A 19,994-nucleotide genomic window follows, 5' to 3' on the forward strand; every position below is an offset into this window, starting at 1 on the left:
TAGCTTGTTTCTTAAAAATATTAGCATCAAACTTCTACACAACGAAAACATCAAAAGGAATAAGTACAATAAACAAAAATACAAATTTTATTAAAAGTTTATTAAATTTCACAATGAAAAGAACACATTGGGGCGAATTTACTGAAAAACCACAAAATGAAGAGGAACTAGCAAAGAAATTAGAGCTGGATAAGCAAGTAATGTTTGAAAAAAGATCAGAATTGAAAATTTTACATTCATCTGTGTATTTTGAGCCGAAAGAGAATCGAATTAAGTTACAGCATAAGAACTCCACAGTCAATCAAATAGTTGGACTTAAGCAGAAACAGGAATTAATAGAGGAATTGATAGATACGTCACAAAATGACCAATACACATTTCAACAAATTGTACCGACTCTTCAGACAACATTGGACGCCTTTCCACAAAGGATCAGTGCTCCGAAAACTTTAAATAATCTCAACTGCTTTATATCAACAGTCAGTTCCGAATTTACACATGGCAAGCCTAAAGACGTACAGAAAATTAATAAAAAATGTGTGGATATGGCATTAAAAAAGTCAATTTGTGGACTTGTAAGGATCAATGATTTTACTGAGATCAAGGATTCAGCTCTACAGCTGCTTGCCGATTCTACAGAATATTTCTATAAAGCATTAATGGAATCAATTGTTAATGTCCTGACGAATAATGACCGAGATACCGAAACTGAGATCGATGTCCTGACTTTTGAAAAGGCATACTTTAATCTCACGTGCGAGTCATCCGCAGTCTTTATTAATTATTTTAAGAACGAAATTTACAATCGACACCAAAAAACAGCATCAGAATTTACAGAGAAAGTATCGGAACTAAAGAATATCGTCGATTCCCAATACAATTTAAACGAGTTCCAACACTCTGACTTTTCATCACATTTTTACATGAAAGAGGAAATAAAGCAGGAATTTGACGATTATGACACATAAGGATCAACACAATATATCCTGTCTCTCTTATAAATCCATCTATGTTCTTTTTTTATTAAATAATTTCATCAATATGTAAATAGGAAATAAAAATATTCATCTTTATAGTTTTTCAATCATAAACGACGACTAACTGCTGTCCATTAGTATATTTGCATTACTTTGCATGTCTCTCGATAGTTATTGTAACTTATAGATATAGAAAAAACAATAATGTATTTAAATATTATATGATCCATCTAACTGCACACCCATATATTCTGGCCACTTTTGTTCCTTGATATTTTTAAATGTGGAACATACTTCACGTTTTTCATTCAAGTCATTGCATGTACATGATATTGAAATGCGCACAATAGATATTTGTGTTTCATATGCTGGATAATGTGATGTGTCTTGTAGTTGCTGATTAAATGTTGCTGACAAGCGAGTCTTTAGACATTCCTTAAGAAATCCTTTTTGCCAATCGATGACGTCACTCTGGAAGCTACCTAGAGCTGCCATTTTTCCTTCAACACAATTGATGTCATCTTGTGTCAACAATGGAGGAAATGCTTCCGATTCACGAATGTTCAGGACAAAGACGAAATCAATCGTTGAATTTGTTTTGTTTAGTGATTCCACTAAGACACCTGTTGCTGCTATAGACGGAAGTATATTTTCATTATTTATTGCTTCTCGTCGACGACGTCTTGTTGGATTCTTTTCGTTATTCTCCTTCTCGATTTCTATATCCCATAAAGTTTCAGGACGTGGCTCAAGCATTGGCTGTGATATTTTCTTCACATCGCTGTCGTCCAATACCTGACATGATTTATAAAGTCAATGATTATTTGATCAATAAATGACATTTTCATTGCATACCTTTTTGACTGTTTGGGAATTCGCATCTTGCTTCTTACTGCTTTTCTCCAAATCATGTAGAATTGTCTCATAAGTTGATGGTGCTGTAAATAAATTCACTATATTAAGGATGTCTGCTATATACTATTTTTACTTACTTCCATAGTCAGTTTCACTTCGTATACCACGATTATTAGTATTCCATCTTCTTGGAATGTGCTTCTGTTGAGTTTGGTCGTAATACATATCATAGTCTGTTTTATCTACACCGTCATTTATTTGATTCATGTCCTACATATATCATGAATTAATATAGAATATGCATGAAATATTATGTATAGAGTTATGAGGTTCTGTCATTTTTGAGTGATTTTCGTGTCTAATAGATCAGAACTAAGTTATGGATCATTTGACACGGCTCATTTAACCCAAGATCAAATAAATCTTAGGATTAAAAATTTAATATTCGAATTAAAAATTTAAACCCACTAATTTTGTCTCAGAATTCGAAAAATATTGAAATTCAATCCACGATGAGAACAACCTCAAGTTGACATATATCTACGTGACTTACCAATATATCTTCTTTATATTCTCTCGGCAATTCCATCATTGAAATTTTATTCATAATGTCATTAAAATTATTTGGTGTATCTCCGTCTTCAAAGTCAGTTCCAACATTTGCACCCTTCTGTTTAAGCTTCAATCGATGTTCTGCCATGTCTTGACTGAGCTGCTTCTCTCTGAACTTTATGGCCTTTTGTTTCTGATTTTCACCGACAACTAATTGTGTCATTTCACCTAAATCTTCCTTTGGTAAGCGTTCGTCATTCCGGATTTGTAAGGGTTGTGCCTGTTTTTCTTGTTGCTGGTGCTTTATGGTTTGTTCATTTACGTTACTTTGCTTCTTATTGACTTCAATTGGTGGCTGTTGTGGATAACGATTTTGTGCAAGCTTTAATCTCATTTTTGGATGCTTCAACGGTTGCTTGACGTTGTTTGTTGCTGTGGCTGTTGATGGCTTGTCAGACTGATTAAGTTGCAATGGAATGTTGTCTGGAATATTAAATTTAATTTATGGATATAAAAATTAATAAGAAATTCATATTTCCATACCTGAACTAAAAATGACATTTCCTGGCGGTTCCACGTGTCTACTAATGGCATTCAATTTCAAAACTGTCGAAGTATTGTAGCGCAACATGCATATGTCAGCACGTGATTGCTGAATAATGTCAGAATCGGGTACAAATTTGTAGGGATCTTTAGCATTTTCGTATTTATCTCGACAATAACTTTGGAAGTGCAAAAACCAGTCGCCGCCATAATTCTGTGCAATAGAAATACCGCCAAGTAATGAATGTGCTCCGCCTGAATCTGTAATCTTCGAGTCCAAAAATGATTTTCCAGTGAGACCATCCAGAATTGTAGTCTAAATGGGAATTGAAAAGGATTGTGTAATTACAAATTTTATACAAAATCGCTCAACTGTCAATTCAAATTCAAAAAGGGGAAAGCAACTACTCAACTTTAGAATAAAATTCAAATAAAAAATGACTGTTACAAATCGAAAATTTACCTGAGAATAGTAATAGACAGGAAATCCAGGACCAGTTGAATATTTTACCATAAAGTCAGTCACATTATCATGATTATAAAATCCAGGAACAATAGAACTAACACTTTCTGATGATGGGAATGTAAATGTCCACAAAGCACTATTAGTAGCTCCATTAAATGCATAAATTGTCGAGTTGAATGAAGACACAACAAAATCTTCAACTCCATCGCCATTTAGATCAGTCAAAATTGCAGGTACTAAAAATCCGGACGATGATCTTTGAACGGTTGTGTAGTCATTATCATCATGGAAATTCTTAAGGGAATCAAGTCGTATTTTGTAAACTCCACCAGCCGTGTTCTGTCCACCAGTAAGTACAAGTAAGTATTCAGTTCCATCACTCAATGTCATAAGCTGTACAGGAACAAAAATTTCTTCCTTAAATGGCGACGGGATGTTCCTAATTACTTTTCCATTTTTACCGGATATCAATCTAATGTGACCTTCTCGTATTCCAAATCTCTCGTCTGTGTGTGCGCCAATGATGTCAGGTACGCCATCCGAATTTAAGTCTCGCATGATATTAATAGTATAGAGGTCAATAGAGTTGATGTCAATTTCTTCAGGACTTTGGATATTAAACTTTTTCAGTTCCCATAGCTGCTTCCCGTACTTTCCATCTATAGCTTGCAACAATGCACCAGGACCGGATATAATGCAGTCATTCACTCGATCATCATTTATGTCAAATTTACAGAATAATGAGAATATTGCATAAGGTGTCCAATACTTCCACATAACATCTCCAGTTGCTCCATTTATTGCCATAACCCCACCTTCACATAAGTCTATCTGTCCACTATTTGGTAACGTACACTGTGGAATGTCATTGTTCCCATCAAATGAAATTGAGTCATCAACACCAAATCCAACAATTATGTCCTCAATAAAGTCACCATCCAAATCACTTTTTCTTAGCGGTGCTTCAGAATTTAATTTTGTTAATGTCCTACTCCATACAGTCGTTACAGCTAAATTTTGACATGGTACTTGCTCTATATCCACTGATTGAAATGTTGGCTCTAACTCATTATTGTTGATCATTAGAACTTTATAAAGCTTTGGCGATGCATTGTGAAACATAAGTTTAAGTTTCTGAACAGGAAATAAAGTCAGTACAATTGCTGCCAATATTAACATTACAAGCATTAATAATAAGGTATAGCAGAATGGCACCAAACATCGATGACATCTGGATCTTTTATACTGTTTCTTTAAGATTTTAAGTTGCTGTGTAGTCTTGGAATTTTTATGTTGGTGCTTCTTCCTTGATGGCATTAATGGCTTATTTTCAATGTCTCTATTCTTCTCACTTTTACCATCCCTAATAAAGACTTCCTCAACATCTGATAAGTCATCGTCTATATCTTGAGATGAGCCGACAATAAGTTCAGCGGGACTTGATTTAATTCGCATTTTTAAACAAATGTCGTATCTACGTAGGATGGAAAATTTTATGAAAATTAGCAGATGTTCCAGATTTTTTAAGCTTTTGCGGATGTCCTTTAGGATAGACCTAATCGCCCATTATATTCATAATCATACTTACTTGGTAAACTTATTAGTCTAACTTTTGTGCTTATTAATTAATTTTAAACTGTGTAAAATTAATTTTTTATCTACTTCAATTGTTATGCTGTATCCATGAAAATTTTCATTTCTAAAAGTATGCGCATGGCTGGAAAAGTCAAAAAAAAAAGTTGTGGGGTGGCGGGTGGACTGGAAGAATGTTTTACTACCATCTGTTGAATGTTTATTTACAATTTGTATGGGGAGCTTTCACGTGAATCTTATTGGAAAGCAAGGAATTTTCATGTTTATGGGCCCACGTGGTTGACTTTAACGCATTTTTTCAAATTTGACAATTCTAACGGTTTTCAAAAATTTGAATTCAATGCTTCTGAAGTTTCTGAAATTAAGTTCAAAAATTGAACTTCAACTGGTTTTATGAATTTACCAAATTTTATTTCAAAAGTACGCAATTTAGATATTCCTGAAAAATGTTAAGGATGACAAAGTCATTGATATCGTTAAGGCCAAAAACTTTATTATTACTAAATGTAGATAGTTGCAGTATAAAATAAACTTACATAAAATGTATTTATATATAGATAGGTATATAACGCGAATTGCACACAGAAATGGAATCTTCGCGTTTCTTATTCTTTGACTTTCTCTTAAATGCTTAACAAAAAAAATTGTCATTTATTTTCTAAGACTAAAATATTCGAAGTTGAATGTGTCTATTAATCTAATTAACTAGTGTAATCTCAAAATCTTTTAAATTGTTATTATTTTGTTCCAACAGTAAGCCTTTGTCATTACAAAGATGAAGTATAGCATAGAAAGCAAGTGGCATACTCATATTTTCGGCCATCGTTTTGTTCAGAACTTTTGGTAAATCTTTAAGGATGTCAACAAAGTGCGGATGATGTAAAGGATCTGTCATATTCTTACGGTTTATCAATGACCAACTGCATTGTTTGAGTTGCTTCATATCCACAACTTTGGCACGTTTTGCAAATGCAATATTAATTTTCTCAATTCTTTCTGGTGCACCGACATAAAAATCGGGAATTTCATCAGGAATTGGTGGCGGTGGCATTTCGGCATTATCAAATTCCATATTATTATCAAGTTGACCAATGTCTGTATTTGTTTCTGTCTCTGTATCTGATTGAACTTCTAATCGACTACAATAATTACGATCATTCTCATTATCATAATCGTACGGGCTTTCGTCGTCATTGCATGTGAATGTTGCGTCTGGATTTGTCGCTATATGAATTGATGTAGCATGTGCAAAAGAATCAAATGTCTCGTTAGGAATTCGAAAATCTGTTGGAAGTTTCAACTTTTTACTATCCCATTTCTTGACCATAACTTGTGCTGTCAATTGATTTCCTTTCGTCTTCTTTGTTATTGGAACAATCAAGTCATCATCTTCAATCTTCAAAAGATCTTCAAGTGCTATTTCCGATTTCTTTACTATTTTCTTCTTTCTGGATATTTTAGGCTTCTGTGCTGTCGTAAATACTTGATTTGATACAGCAGAATCATGATTTAGAGTATTTCGTCCACCAATACTTGTGGCATGTGTTCGACGACTTTGTCTAAATTTCCAATGTGATGGTCCAGCCCAAAATTGATCAATCATATCAAGTGGTCGATAAGAATATTCAAGATGTAAAACTGTATCAGGCTGCATATCTTCAATAAGTATTGGCTGTCGTTTAAGTCCTTTACAGCGTTCCAAAGCAATCATCTCATCCTCACCAATATCTTCAAAATCATTGTCATTCATGTCACCAAAATCTATGACAAATGACTTCTCATTCTGTATAGGCTCGATTTCAGCATTTATGTCAAATTGTAATCCAATATGTGAAGCATTTCTTCCAATTGACATGTTTATGTCATTATTATCAAGATGCATACTGACATTTGCTTCCTCGGCACTTTCCATTGGAATATCACAAATGCGATAATGCTTTAGTTCCGTTCTTAAGACATTATTTACAACACTTCCTGACACTGAATTAATTTGATAAATGTCTGAATTTTCTTCTGTATATCTGAAGTCGTTATCAAGCGTTACATCCACATCCTCTTGACTGTCCCAAATCTTTACATTCTGTCGAAGCTTCAAATTTGAGTCTTTTGTTGGGATTATGTTTTGCATAAGTCTCTGAGAGCTGTTTATATCACCAACCATTGAATTTAATTTGGCGAAAAATGGATCAACTAAAGGATGTGTATCCAAGCGTCCATTTAAAGTTTCTGGATTTTTTGTTACAGTACTAACGTGTCGACGTTTCTTTACCGTCTTCTGTTTTGGCTTTTGTGTTGGATTTTCACCGTCTTGAGTATTGGCATCTTGATTTTCTTTATCTTCGTTATTGTCCTCTCTATCTGATTCATCCTCAAGGTTCAACCGATTCTTCTTCGTAAGTGCCTTTGCATCTTCATTAATTAATAGAAATATTATTAGTTTTAATTATTATTTAAATCAGGTTTAAACTTACTTTGTCTGGATAAATCTGCACTCATTCGTAAGACATCTGTGTATACAGAGTCAACTCGGAGACTGTAAACTTTGGCTGAAGCCTCTAATGTAGATCCAGCAACTTGAAAATTTGACAATGAATGATGATGCTTCTTGATTAATTTTGAGAAGGAATCGATGATATTCAATGTCCAAGCATTGTCTTTGCATATTTTCTATAGAAAAAAAGCTGTTAGTAAAAGCATAAATCACATTTGTTGATATAATTTCGGCTTACATTTTCTGCGTACAATTTGAGGCAATTATTCAAGGAATCAGCTGCTTCCGATAAGTTTGTGCCGGAATCTGAAGAATCAACTCTCCTGGATTTTCTTCTTTCAGCTTCGTCATCATTTAGTACCTAAAAATCAAACACTAATTAATATAATTCAACGATAAACAAAAAAAATTTATGCTGCTTACACTTTCGTTTTGATGAGATTCATTAAGGAATGGCGTTGATGCGTTTAGCACTGATCTTCGCTTTAATGGTGTATCTGGAGAATCTTGCTGTTGGATTCGAGATATCTGTTTAGACGTATTCATCCTGAATAAGTTAAACTATTAAATTTTTAAACTAACAATAAATTTTTTAAATGTTTTGAGCGTTTTTTGAAAATCGACCGTTAAGCATTTCAAAGCCTTCTAAAATCGTGTTTTTGAATTTGAACCTCACTCATCCGAACTGAACTAGCTTATTTTTTTGAAAAATGAGTATTGTTTTGTCAGTTTGTCTTATCCTCTTAATTGACAATCGTGAAGTTACTTTTCAGCATCTTTGTCTTCAAATTAGGTACCTGAAAAAATAAAAGTTTCGAAAAAGAAATTATTTGCTCAAAACATAGACTACAGAAACTTGTGCGCTTTAAACATTCAGGTACGTCATCAGTGATGACTTTTTGACTCGTGTAAAATTTTTTCAATTTCTTTAAAAATTAATATTTTTACATTAAAACATGGGTATCATTGAGAAAATTCAAGAAATTGAACGAGAAATCGCTCGAACACAGAAGAACAAAGCGACAGAATACCATTTGGGCTTGCTCAAAGCTAAATTAGCTAAATATCGGGTATGTTTGTGATTTTTTGGGTTATTCTTCGGAAAAAGTCTAATTAATATGATAATAAAATTACTTTGCAGTCAGAACTTTTGGAACCATCTAAAAAGGGTGGAGAAAAAGGAGAAGGATTTGATGTCTTAAAATCCGGAGATGCTCGAGTGTCTTTAATTGGTTTTCCCAGTGTTGGTAAATCAACACTTTTGTCTACATTGACAAAGACTGAATCGGAAGCAGCAAATTATGAGTTCACAACATTAACATGTATTCCTGGTGTTATTGAATATAAAGGTGCTAATATTCAGTTGCTTGATTTGCCTGGAATTATTGAAGGAGCTGCGCAAGGCAAAGGTAGAGGTAGACAAGTTATTGCCGTCGCTAGAACAGCTGATTTAGTCTTAATGATGTTAGACGCAACAAAGCCTGATGTTCATAGAGATCTATTGACAGCTGAATTGGAATCGGTTGGAATTCGATTAAACAAGAGACGACCTAATATATACTATAAACTTAAAAAAGGCGGAGGATTATCGTTCAATTCAACACTTACACTAACTAAATGTAACGAAAAAATGGTCCAAACTATTCTCCATTCCTTTAAGATATTTAATGCTGAAGTTTTGTTCCGAGACGATTGCACGACTGACGAGTTCATTGATGTCGTTGTTGGAAATAGGTATGTCCAAAACAATAATATTGTATTAAAGCTACATGCTTATTAATTAATATATTTTATTTCTAGAGTTTATCTTCCATGTCTTTATGTCTACAATAAGATAGATCAGATATCAATTGAGGAAGTAAATAGATTGGCTCGACAAGAGCATTCAATAGTCGTGAGTTGTAACATGATGCTCAATTTAGACTATTTATTGGATACACTGTGGGAATATTTGCGATTGATTAGAGTATACACAAAGAAACCAGGTCAACCACCAGATTTCGACGATTGCTTGATTCTTCGTAGAGGAGTTACAGTTGAGCATGTATGTCACGCTATTCATCGTACGCTTGCTGCTTCATTTAAATATGCTTTAGTATGGGGACAATCTGCAAAGTTTTCACCACAACGAGTTGGAATCAGTCATATTATGGCCGATGAGGATGTTATACAAGTTGTCAAAAAATAAACACTTTTATTGTAATGTTGAGACTCATTTACATTTATTACTCTAAAATTAACAATGATACACAAAACTAAAGCTAAATTTGACCTTTTTCTAATTCACTTAATTCACTATCAACTTGATATTTTATCAGTTCTTCCTGTGACAAATACGTATTGGCTAATTGCCTCAATATTTCATAATTATTTGGTTTTTGTCGAGGATTATCTCCATTATATGAATTAGGAGATTGAAGTGACTTCTCTGGAATTACCAGTTTCTGTATTTCACTCAACATTTCAGCTACTTTCTTGAATGTCACTTCCTCGTTCTCGTCCTTTTTAACATTATTGTTGCTTTGAGTTCCTACAATATTGCTCTGAGTTATATCAATATCTGTTAATATTGAAGATGAATTGCCATCTTTATATGGCTTGTAACTTTGTGCTTCTGGACTTGGAATGTATTTAGTCAATGGATTCTGTTTATACCTTGTTTCTACTTTCGCTGGATATTTTGGTGCCGGATTGATATTTTGATCCTTATTAAATTGCTTTAAAAATTGATTATGTGAACTGATCATCATTTCCTTGTAAGAATTTGTAAATACTCGTTCTGTTGAACTAGCTGGAGCTTTACACTTTGTGTTGTCATCTTCAAGAATTGTTATGTCTGGAACTTGTGGCTTGGAGCTTATTGGCTGATATGCTTTATTGTCTTCTTTTAGAATATTTGTTTGTGGCTTTTTGTATGAATTTTCACCAAATCTATTATCCTTACTTCCAATAAGTGGTTGAAATCTCACTGGATCATTTTGACTGTTGTGACTGCTTTGCGGTTTCAAATTTTTTTCAGTTAGCATTGCTCGTTGAAGGAAATTATTTTTATTCGGATTTTGCTTATTTTCTGTTGAAATAATTGTCAATTCTGGAACTTGATGTGATAATTTTGGTGCTTGTAAGACTTTTTGCATTTCTGGCGGCTTCCAAGGCTCCTCGTTGTCCAACATTTTTAATTATTTTAAACTGTAGGAAATAAATTGTAAACAATGCAGGGGGTCTTATTTTTTAAATTTTTAAATTTAGATAAAATTTATCCGTTGTAAAATTATTCAAATTGAAGACCCCTGTAGTAGAACTTTTATATAACGAATTAAGGAAATGCGCTTTGTGATTTGAAAATTAAAAAATTGATTAATGACTTTATTACTTAAGACATTCCAAAAAGTATAATATTTTCAAAATAAAGGTTTTTAAGCATGTCAAAAATATTTAATTAAACATTTTAAAGTAAAAAGTAAGAAAAACAGCGTGACTAGTCATCAAAACAGTATAATTCGTAAGTCATCAAGTACATTTAGTTATTTTTTTTGTCGTTCTTAACATTTTGTTAGTGATTAATTGATCGTGCACTTTATACCTTGCGTTGCTCGAAAAATGTTAAAACATTTAATGTGTATGTATACAACTGGTTTATTGAATGGACATTAGTTTTGCTTATCGCATCATTTATTTAATACACAAAACTTCGTAATCGCCGATAGCAACTTCTGCGCCTTCGAATGGGATGTCTATGAGATAAAATTAGCCATTAGAGTCTAGTAAAGTATGTATTAAATTATTTAAATAATTACATAAGCAGTTATGGGAAGGATGAACTTTTCCGGGTGTTTGAGTTCCTGAATATAAGCATCTTCCTACATATAATGGCTCGCCGTCTGCAGTTTGGCCAGTTTTAACAGCACCTTCGGGTACACTTCCACCTGAACAGAATTCCCAAACAAAGTCACCATAACGTAAAATTTCAAAATCTTCCTTCTCAACTTCCTCGCCTCCATAGCAAACGTATGCCATATTCTGTAGGTCATAAATGCCATTAATCATAATCATTAATGTCAAATTAATTAATTTACTTTATCTGGAATGACTTTGGCTGGAATCATATCTCCATTATGGAAAGCACGTCCAACATAGATGACGGAACCATCAGCATCAATTCCTCCACGGACCATTCTTTCTGGGAATGGACCAGCTGCATTGCAATATTGCCAGCAAACTAGAGATTAATTAAATAATTATTAGTCATGCATTCATTTCAAGAGAAACTTCATTGGATTAGCAAGGGGATTAAGCATGCTGATTTTCAAGAAAATTCCATTCGTCAGCTCCATATTTGTTCCATAAAATGACGAGAAGTATCAATCACAATTTTGCAAAAAGTCGTTAACGATAAGATATTTGGCAGCAGATAAAGAGGACTAATTGGAAAAATTTCAAAGTATTTTTAAGTCCGCGGTTGACATTCAAGACTCGAATTTTATCGATAACAGCACATTTATCTATGCTTATTACTTAGCTTTATATAATTTTATACAATTTCAAAATGGATATGAGTCATATGTCAAAAATGGTGTGATATCAAGAACTCATTAATAATATTTTGTATCAGAACTGTGACTAGTTGTGCTACGTAAATAAGCTGTTAATTCGCACGCTGCATAAATTTTTGAAATTAAACAATTATTAAGTACTTAATTCGGTCAACATTGGTTTTAATACACAAGCAACAGTATTTTTTGTTATTTTGTTACAAGTTATTCTTCTAATGACGTAATAACATTGTGTACAGGTCTGCAGAGAAAAGAGAACTGAGAAGAACTTGACCTTTAACCTTGGGATTAATTAAATCGTAGTATTTAATTTTAATCCTGGGATTAAAATATCAGATTTTAAATTTAAGAGTCTACCCAAGTAGGCTTTTTCGTTCCACGGCACACCTTGGTGGTAAGCCTCGACCGAAACTGCTCGCGGCACACGGTTCATACTACGGCACACAGGTTGCCATCCACAGGTCTAGACTCAAAAATCACAAAACCTAATATAGAGCAACAACATATCATCTGTGTAGCGGGGAAATACCGCAGTCACGCAAAGAGAAGCTCCAAAAAAAATATTTTTTTCAAAATTAGCATACGATTGCGTTAAGGTTGTTTATTTACATTTTCAACAATATTGGGCAATAAAATCAAGTCTATGGCCAATATTAATGTCTCCCTTTGCCAACCAGTTATGAAATTACCTTCAGACATATTAAATAGAACTTACCAGACATTTTTGATCAAATAAATAAGAAAATAACGAGTCACTAAGTGATAAAAGTAACAGAAGTTGTACGGTTAACGTCCTGCAATTAACTGAAAAAGAAATCACAGCTCTCCTTATCGTATAAAGTTTCAAATACAATGAAAATGGTAAATGCATGCTGTGTCGTCATAAAATATGATAAGCTAAAGATTATAGCACAAAGATAAAAGAACTAATGATGTACATTAAAAAGTATATTTTCATCTCTTTCTGATAGGAAATGCCGGAAAAAAGCCAACAGTATCTCCAAAACTTCAACAACTATTTGGATAATCGTGTGAATTTATTTACCCATTCCTTCCATCCAAAAATACCAATTGAAAAAGTACGTCGATCAGTTCCAAATGATGTCAAATTACGTGTTCTACAGAATCAAAGATTTAACGACTACCTCGATAAGATATCCATAGACAAAGATGATCGCAAGAAGAAAGTTTTTGCAGCACTACAAATTTTATCAGAGATGGCATTTAATAGGAATATGCTAGTCATTAGGACATTGGGATCTATTGTTGAAAAATTAATGGCTCAACTTTATTCTGCTGTGCATATTAATCAGATGTCCATCAAAAATCTCAAAGAATCTATGGGCAATCAGCAGATTATTTATTTACCATGTCATCGTTCATATGTAGACTTTATGCTTATGTCATTTATATGCTTTATTAATAATATTGAAATACCAAGTATTGCTGCTGGAATGGATTTTTATAATATGAAATTTTTGGGGGAAATGATGAGGAAAACTGGAGCTTTTTACATGCGACGAACATTTGGTGATGAATTTTATTGGAATATATTCAAGGAATACATGCACGAGATCGTAACTTATAATGATTTCGGATTGGAATTTTTTGTTGAAGGTACGAGAAGTCGCACATGTAAAGCATTATGGCCGAAGTTGGGATTACTATCGATGAGTTTGGAACCATATTTCATGGGTGAGGTGCATGACTTAAAAGTCGTACCTGTATCTATCAGCTACGAAAAAGTATTGGAAGAACAACTTTTTGTCTATGAACTTTTGGGAATACCAAAGCCAAAAGAATCAACGAAAGGTTTCTTCAAAGCTCTTACGTCCTTGAAAAGTAAAAGTTATGGCCACATGTATTTTGACTTTGGTGAACCGATTTCCTTAAATAAATTTTTTGGAAGTAAAGTAAAAAAATTCAATCATTCGTCAGAACCTGCTCATATACAGAAAATGAGTGTTGATGAGCTTCAACTGACTACTGATTTAGCTCAGCATGTTCTCAAACAGCAACAAAATAAAATAGTCATCATGGCTTACAATTTGATTGCTCTGATTTACTGTGAAAGGATTCACACAAATTCCATAGAATCTCTTACATTTGTGGAACTACAAAGAGCAGTTGTCAATTTAGCAGCATTTTTTGAGGAACTTGGTGCAATTGTTAGTGTCGATGAAAGAGATGTGACTAAAAATATCCAAGAAACTATTGCATTGCATGATAACATTCTTGAAGTAACTGGAAGCAACTCCAAAATTCAATTAAAAAGAGCCAACACTGATTCGAATAGAACTTCCAATGGGAACCTTAAAGGTCATTGGTTGTGCAAGGAAATAATGGATATTGTCGTACCTGTATTTTCTCTACAACTTTACTGCAATCCAACAATTTATTGGCTGTCTCAACCAGCATTTTTTGTATTATCCACAATTGGACAGAATGAAGTGTCAATTGATGATCTTAAGAAGGATGTCCTGTTTCTTCGTCAAATCTTTATTTATGAATTTGTCTTATATCCACGATTTGAGGATGCGGATTTTGATAAAATTTTGAAAAAGTTGTTGGACATGGGAATATTAATTAAGTCATCGGAATCTTCAGTCATTCTCAATGAGAAATCTCCATACATAAATCTTTTGTTAAGTGCAATTTCACCATTCTTCAGTAGCTTCTTCAACACATCCGAAATAATTTTAGCAAAGTTTGTAGGAATGAAGTTTGTTGACAAGGACATTTTTATAGCTGTACAATCCACTTTGGAGAGGGAATTATTGAAAGGAAATAGCACTATCCATCCATATTCATTATGCTTAGAATCTATGACTACTACCATTTTATCTTTGTGCAATTCACAATGCTTGTTCAAGGAAAAACAGTAAGTTTGACTTAAAATACGTTGACATTAATTAACGACACGTGATTATGAAGATTTGAATTTTCTATTCAATAAATCAAGTTTATTTCAGTTCAGTTCAAGTTTTTGAATTTTTGAAAACCGTTTCATTTTTAAATTTTGAAAATGTGTAATTTTGAATTTTTGAAAACCGTTAACTTTTGAATTTTGAAAAATTGTTATTCTTGAAATCAAATCTTGTGCTGCACATACACCTTCATAAATCATAATAGAATCGTGGCAACTAATAAATCAAACCATTTTGTCATTTCAGAAATTGTGTCAATCAATACAGTATTGACGAGGCGAACATGTCAGCTTTAGTACATCGCTTGAGATGCTTCAATTCGAGATGGAACTTTAATTACAAGTATTTTGGCAATATTATCGTATCGAAAATTTAAGTTAACTGGGAACCTACAACATAATTTTATTAATGGTTGGAACTAATGAGTGAAATTTTGACGATACTTATTTAATTAATGACAATTGGGCTTCAGGAAATCCAACAATAATTTTAATTATGTATAATTTTATAGAGACGAAAAAGGAATTAATAAAAACTTATGTTGTGTTTGGAATAGATTTTACTTCATTTTTATTCTTACGATCTTTTCATATTTAATTTACAGCACTTTTAATTTATTTCAGATGTTTATAAGTGCAGTTCATTCACAAACGGATTTTTTACTTGGCGACATCAATATGTGGTTCTTCAGCACCAGCCATGTACAATGGTTTTGCTTTGTATTCTGTGTCGGGTTTCAAATATGTAATTTCATCCTTAGGTTCAACAACAGATACATTATCTGGCAATGGACGTTTTGGACCAATTTTGCCTGATGGATCCCAAGGAAGCATAATCTTAACTTTAATTCCCAAAACTCCTTGTCTCAAAAGGACGTGTCTTGTTGCTGTGTCGACGTAGTCATTGCATGGATCTCCTGAGTGAATCATCAAACCATCAACGAATTTCATTGACTTGGCACGTTGACCTCTAAGTTTTCCGGAGACAACGACTTCACATCCCTTAGCTCCTGATTCCATAATGAATCTCAAGACACCATAACATGCACGACGAACAGCCAAACCTCCGATAAGTTTGTAACGGAGTGATTCAGCTTGGGCAATTGCGCAAAGTCCTCTGGTTGCGACCTTTTCAGCATAAAGTTCAACTGCTCCTTGTGGGAAGCTGAATCTATAATCATAATAAGACTGTTAAATGATGCTCAGTTGATTAATAGTTGAATATTTTACCTTTTCTGTACAACGGCTGTCAATTCACGGATACGACGACCCTTTTCTCCCAAAACATTTTGTGTTCTGGTGGCCATAATGATGATTTCGGTACGTGATGGTGTTACACGTACTTCAACGCCTGAATATCCATCTTCGGCAAGTTCACGAGTGAGGAATTCATTCAATTCAGCCTTGAAGACTCCGGCGGCTACGAACTAAAAAATTAATAAGAAATATCGAGGTTAGACATCAAATTTGTAAATAAACATTTAATTTTTTGTCAAGTTGACCAACATTATTTTATTGACTGCATCTAATGATTTTATACTCATTGATTCTGTTTTAATTAATAAATATATGTTTTATGCTGGAAATTTATGTTCTTTGGAAATATTTTTTCGCTTTTGGTGGACAATTTTATTTTGATGTTTTTCATCACTTATTTTACTATCTGAAGTCATTTTTCCAGCATAATCATATACTACACAGAACCAACTATAGTTAATGTTATTGGAAAAAGCTTAATTCATTGCGTACCTTGCGTTTTTTTGAAATTGTTTGATTCATTTTGATCAAAAACGTGTGAAGCGATTTAAGGCTCACGAAAAAAAGAAAGGGCGTAGGAAAATCATTTCAGGGGTGTGCAGCTACGAATTATTGACAGAGTTGGCGTCGTGAATGCCTCAATTATTTGAATTCAGTTAAGTGAAGACATGCCTTTTAGAATACAAAAACATATTAAAGATGATATCATTCTTAATACATTATCGGTGAATAGATAACACAGGATACAGAACCAGAGTTATGAACATTTCAGTACCAACTCTGTTCATGTTCAAGGCGTGGGAATTTCCCTTTACACGTATCATTTTTTAATTTCAAAATATTCAAGAAAGAATTGTTAATTAGAGCATTATTTAAGTTATATCTGGTTTTTTAAATATATTAAACAATGGAGTCTCCACCGAAAACGGATATTGATGCAATTTTCAATCGATTAAGATCTTTACCTTATAATAAAGTAAGTAAAATGGAAAGTTGGAAATTTTTGTTTCTCGTCCAAATCAATATTAAATTTTTTTTCTATTTAAAATCAAGGTTTGCTTCGATTGTAATGCTAAAAATCCAACTTGGTCGTCTATAACTTATGGTGTCTTCATATGTATTGATTGTTCTGCTGTCCATAGATCATTAGGTGTTCATCTAACTTTTGTGAGGTCTACGAACGTAAGTATTAAATTTCGTGTATATCCTTTCATGCCACATAAATTACAGTTATAATGAACTATTTTATCAGCTTGATACGAATTGGAATTGGCTACAATTACGTCAAATGCAAGTATGTATTACTTAATTATTCATTCATAATTAAATTTTTAATTGCTGAATATTTACAATAGGTTGGTGGAAATGCCAATGCAAGCTCATTCTTTCGTCAACATAATTGCGTCACAACCGATGCCCAGCAGAAATATAATTCCCGTGCTGCTCAATTGTATAAAGATAAATTAACTCATCTTGCACAGCAAGCTTGTAAATTGCATGGAAAAACTGTAAGTCACTTCCTGTTTATCGATAACATCACGTCTAATAATAACTTTCATTTCGTTTAGCTCCACATTAATGAGCCACATTATCATCATGAGGAACAACAGGAAACAGAGCATGATTTCTTCGCTCATGTTGAGAAAGAGACATTAAATACTGTACAACTTGAAAGAGAAGTAGTGGTGAGTCATAGTAAAAATTCTAGGCAACAATTAAAGTGATAATAAAAATTTCCCTTAAAAAAATTAATTAGGTTGAATCAGCAAAGCCAGTGACAACATCAAATGTTAATGTCCATAATGATGGTGCTGAACCAAGTGTTGACTTTTTAAGTTCAAATGTTACGGAAGTGACAAAATCATCAATTGGAGTGAGAAAAATTCAACCCAAAAGGTCAGGACTTGGCGCTAAGAAGACATTAGGTGCAACAAAAGTTAAAACAAATTTTGCTGATGTCGAGCAACGTGCCAATTTAGCTGATCAATTGAAGGAACCAGTTGTTGAGAAGAAAATGACAGAAGAGGAAGAAACTGAGACTATTCAAAGCGTTAGACTTGCATACCAAGATTTATCGATGAAGAAACAAAAGGAGGAGGATCGTTTGAAAATTCTTGATCCAAACAAAGCGAAACAAGTTGAACGTCTTGGTATGGGCTTTAATGTTCGCGGCGGTGTGTCGCATTCAATGCTAACGGATATGCAAACTATCAATCAAGATATTGCACCAAGTAACATGAAGACTTCGAAATCTTATGAGAAATCATTTGATCGTGACAATAATAGTTCTAAAGATGACATGTTTGATGACTATTCAATGTATAGTTCAACAACGTCAAGTAGTAGCAACAAGCAAGATTATCGTGATGCAATTATGATGGGTTTTGAACCCATAGATTCTAAGCAAAATGTATATTCCATGTTTTCACCATCATCTAATGACAAAGAAAGCACTAGTAAAAATACATCAGTTAGTCGACAACCAACGTCAAGTAAGAGTAGCTCGAAATTATCAAAACCATCGCCATCAGAGAGCTTTGATTCTGAATCAATTCAAAAGAAGTTTGCAGGCGCTAAAGGAATTTCATCGGATCAATTTTTCGGAAATGAGAATTCAGCTGAAAAGTCTAGTAATTTGTCTAAATTTCAAGATTCAACTGCCATTTCGTCTGCTGATTATTTTGGTGATGGATCACAAGCTGCTAAAAGTAAGACTAACTAATTTTAATCCTAGGATTAATTTAAAATCGCAAGATTTAATTAAAACTATACTCAAAATCATTTAATTTCATTAACAGGAAGCTCTCGTTTGGAATTTCACAGTCCGGATTTAGATTTGGATGATGTCAAGGACTCGATAAGGACTGGCGTGCATAAAGTAGCCGGAAGACTTAGTTCATTAGCTAATAATGTAAACAGCTACATACAAGATAAATATGGGCACTAAAACATTATCGTTATTGTTGCTTATGGATATATGTTATTATTATAAATCAATTCGGAAACAATTCACAAAAGAATTCTGAGAGTAGCAGATGATATACATTCTATACATTCTTTTTTTTACACGAATAAGTTTCCTTTCCTTCATATTAAGACCATATTCCGCATAAAGTTAGGATATATATGAAAAGAAAACTATCCGAATTTGCTGTATAAAACTATAAAATTTCTCAAGATCTTAAAGCATGTAGCATGATGTTTAAACTTTCTCAATCGACAGTTGTAGATTCAAATTTTTAAAAATTCAATAACTTTTTTGTATATGAAAAATTAAATGTAGTGTCTAAAAAAAGTGACTTATCTTTCATATATATCCTCACATAGTGGATATGACCTGATTTGGCATTTTGGTCTATTTTTTACAACTTTGATTTTTTAAATATTTTCACATTCACTTTCTTTATTGATAAAAAACTATTATTATGTAATATTGAGGATAAAATAAACAAGAAATAGTAAAAAATTTTAATAAAAGATTACTATGGTACACTATAAAGTTCTAGTTCCAACTGATGTCCTACATACTTAATCCTTTAATTTACTCATTTCAGGATTGAATGGACTCTCTTACTACTCTAATTAGCAAACCAAGTCATGTACCAATATGCATGCTTAATGTCCTTTGTCTCAATAATCTACAAATTCCTCTAAGGGATTATGAAAGAGACTACATAATTTTAAAATACATCTTAATTTATGGAAATTATATGCAAATTTCCAAAATATTTGTTGAATTGAGACGATGCGTCATTTAAAATCAGCAATGTGATTGGATTCA

General features: G+C 33.0%; 8 protein-coding genes across 10 annotated transcripts; 4 read left to right on the forward strand and 4 right to left on the reverse strand.

The window, feature by feature from the left end:
* Positions 1–113: 113 nt before the first annotated feature.
* Spt7 lies at positions 114–968 on the forward strand. Its single transcript, XM_070640103.1, has one exon. It carries the CDS (start codon positions 114–116, stop codon positions 966–968), a length of 855 nt encoding a protein of 284 aa, XP_070496204.1.
* Positions 969–984: 16 nt separating this feature from the next.
* Positions 985–5,077, reverse strand: LOC139090314 (uncharacterized). Its single transcript, XM_070640079.1, has 7 exons — positions 4,982–5,077; positions 3,391–4,867; positions 2,928–3,243; positions 2,386–2,867; positions 1,970–2,102; positions 1,833–1,915; positions 985–1,772 (listed from the first exon to the last, which is right to left on the reverse strand). The coding sequence occupies exons 2-7, from the start codon at positions 4,846–4,848 to the stop codon at positions 1,188–1,190; spliced, it is 3,057 nt and encodes a 1,018-aa protein (XP_070496180.1). The 5' UTR covers positions 4,849–4,867; positions 4,982–5,077; the 3' UTR covers positions 985–1,187.
* A 396-nt stretch (positions 5,078–5,473) lies between these two features.
* On the reverse strand, positions 5,474–8,103 carry barr (non-SMC condensin I complex subunit H). The gene is made up of 4 exons (XM_070639956.1): positions 7,901–8,103; positions 7,716–7,838; positions 7,458–7,653; positions 5,474–7,395 (listed from the first exon to the last, which is right to left on the reverse strand). Exons 1-4 carry the CDS (start codon positions 8,021–8,023, stop codon positions 5,684–5,686), a joined length of 2,154 nt encoding a protein of 717 aa, XP_070496057.1. The 5' UTR covers positions 8,024–8,103; the 3' UTR covers positions 5,474–5,683.
* Positions 8,104–8,367: 264 nt separating this feature from the next.
* LOC139090241 (developmentally-regulated GTP-binding protein 2) lies at positions 8,368–9,686 on the forward strand. The gene is made up of 3 exons (XM_070639985.1): positions 8,368–8,547; positions 8,619–9,211; positions 9,278–9,686. Exons 1-3 carry the CDS (start codon positions 8,434–8,436, stop codon positions 9,663–9,665), a joined length of 1,095 nt encoding a protein of 364 aa, XP_070496086.1. The 5' UTR covers positions 8,368–8,433; the 3' UTR covers positions 9,666–9,686.
* A 1,121-nt stretch (positions 9,687–10,807) lies between these two features.
* LOC139090244 (natterin-3-like) lies at positions 10,808–12,871 on the reverse strand. The gene is made up of 4 exons (XM_070639989.1): positions 12,746–12,871; positions 11,554–11,696; positions 11,275–11,497; positions 10,808–11,211 (listed from the first exon to the last, which is right to left on the reverse strand). The coding sequence occupies exons 1-4, from the start codon at positions 12,750–12,752 to the stop codon at positions 11,150–11,152; spliced, it is 435 nt and encodes a 144-aa protein (XP_070496090.1). The 5' UTR covers positions 12,753–12,871; the 3' UTR covers positions 10,808–11,149.
* Gnpat (dihydroxyacetone phosphate acyltransferase) lies at positions 10,823–15,858 on the forward strand. Of its 3 annotated transcripts, none has more exons than XM_070639981.1 (3): positions 10,823–10,979; positions 13,002–14,911; positions 15,204–15,858. In XM_070639981.1, the coding sequence occupies exons 2-3, from the start codon at positions 13,005–13,007 to the stop codon at positions 15,331–15,333; spliced, it is 2,037 nt and encodes a 678-aa protein (XP_070496082.1). In that variant the 5' UTR covers positions 10,823–10,979; positions 13,002–13,004; the 3' UTR covers positions 15,334–15,858. The 3 variants fall into 3 exon arrangements, with proteins under 3 accessions (XP_070496082.1, XP_070496083.1, XP_070496081.1); XM_070639982.1 differs by having other exon boundaries at positions 10,852–11,246; XM_070639980.1 differs by lacking the exon at positions 10,823–10,979 and adding an exon at positions 11,263–12,891.
* Positions 15,494–16,863, reverse strand: RpS3 (ribosomal protein S3). The gene is made up of 3 exons (XM_070639988.1): positions 16,706–16,863; positions 16,187–16,383; positions 15,494–16,127 (listed from the first exon to the last, which is right to left on the reverse strand). Exons 1-3 carry the CDS (start codon positions 16,733–16,735, stop codon positions 15,617–15,619), a joined length of 738 nt encoding a protein of 245 aa, XP_070496089.1. The 5' UTR covers positions 16,736–16,863; the 3' UTR covers positions 15,494–15,616.
* Positions 16,864–17,006: 143 nt separating this feature from the next.
* ArfGAP3 (ADP-ribosylation factor GTPase activating protein 3) lies at positions 17,007–19,660 on the forward strand. The gene is made up of 7 exons (XM_070639984.1): positions 17,007–17,189; positions 17,267–17,395; positions 17,466–17,507; positions 17,569–17,721; positions 17,782–17,898; positions 17,970–18,921; positions 19,012–19,660. The coding sequence occupies exons 1-7, from the start codon at positions 17,121–17,123 to the stop codon at positions 19,158–19,160; spliced, it is 1,611 nt and encodes a 536-aa protein (XP_070496085.1). The 5' UTR covers positions 17,007–17,120; the 3' UTR covers positions 19,161–19,660.
* Positions 19,661–19,994: the final 334 nt, after the last annotated feature.

The sequence above is a fragment of the Chironomus tepperi genome, unplaced genomic scaffold (assembly GCF_022539635.2).
Source record: "Chironomus tepperi strain 1889 unplaced genomic scaffold, CSIRO-AGI_Ctep_v1 contig_217, whole genome shotgun sequence".
Lineage (NCBI taxonomy): Eukaryota > Metazoa > Arthropoda > Insecta > Diptera > Chironomidae > Chironomus > Chironomus tepperi.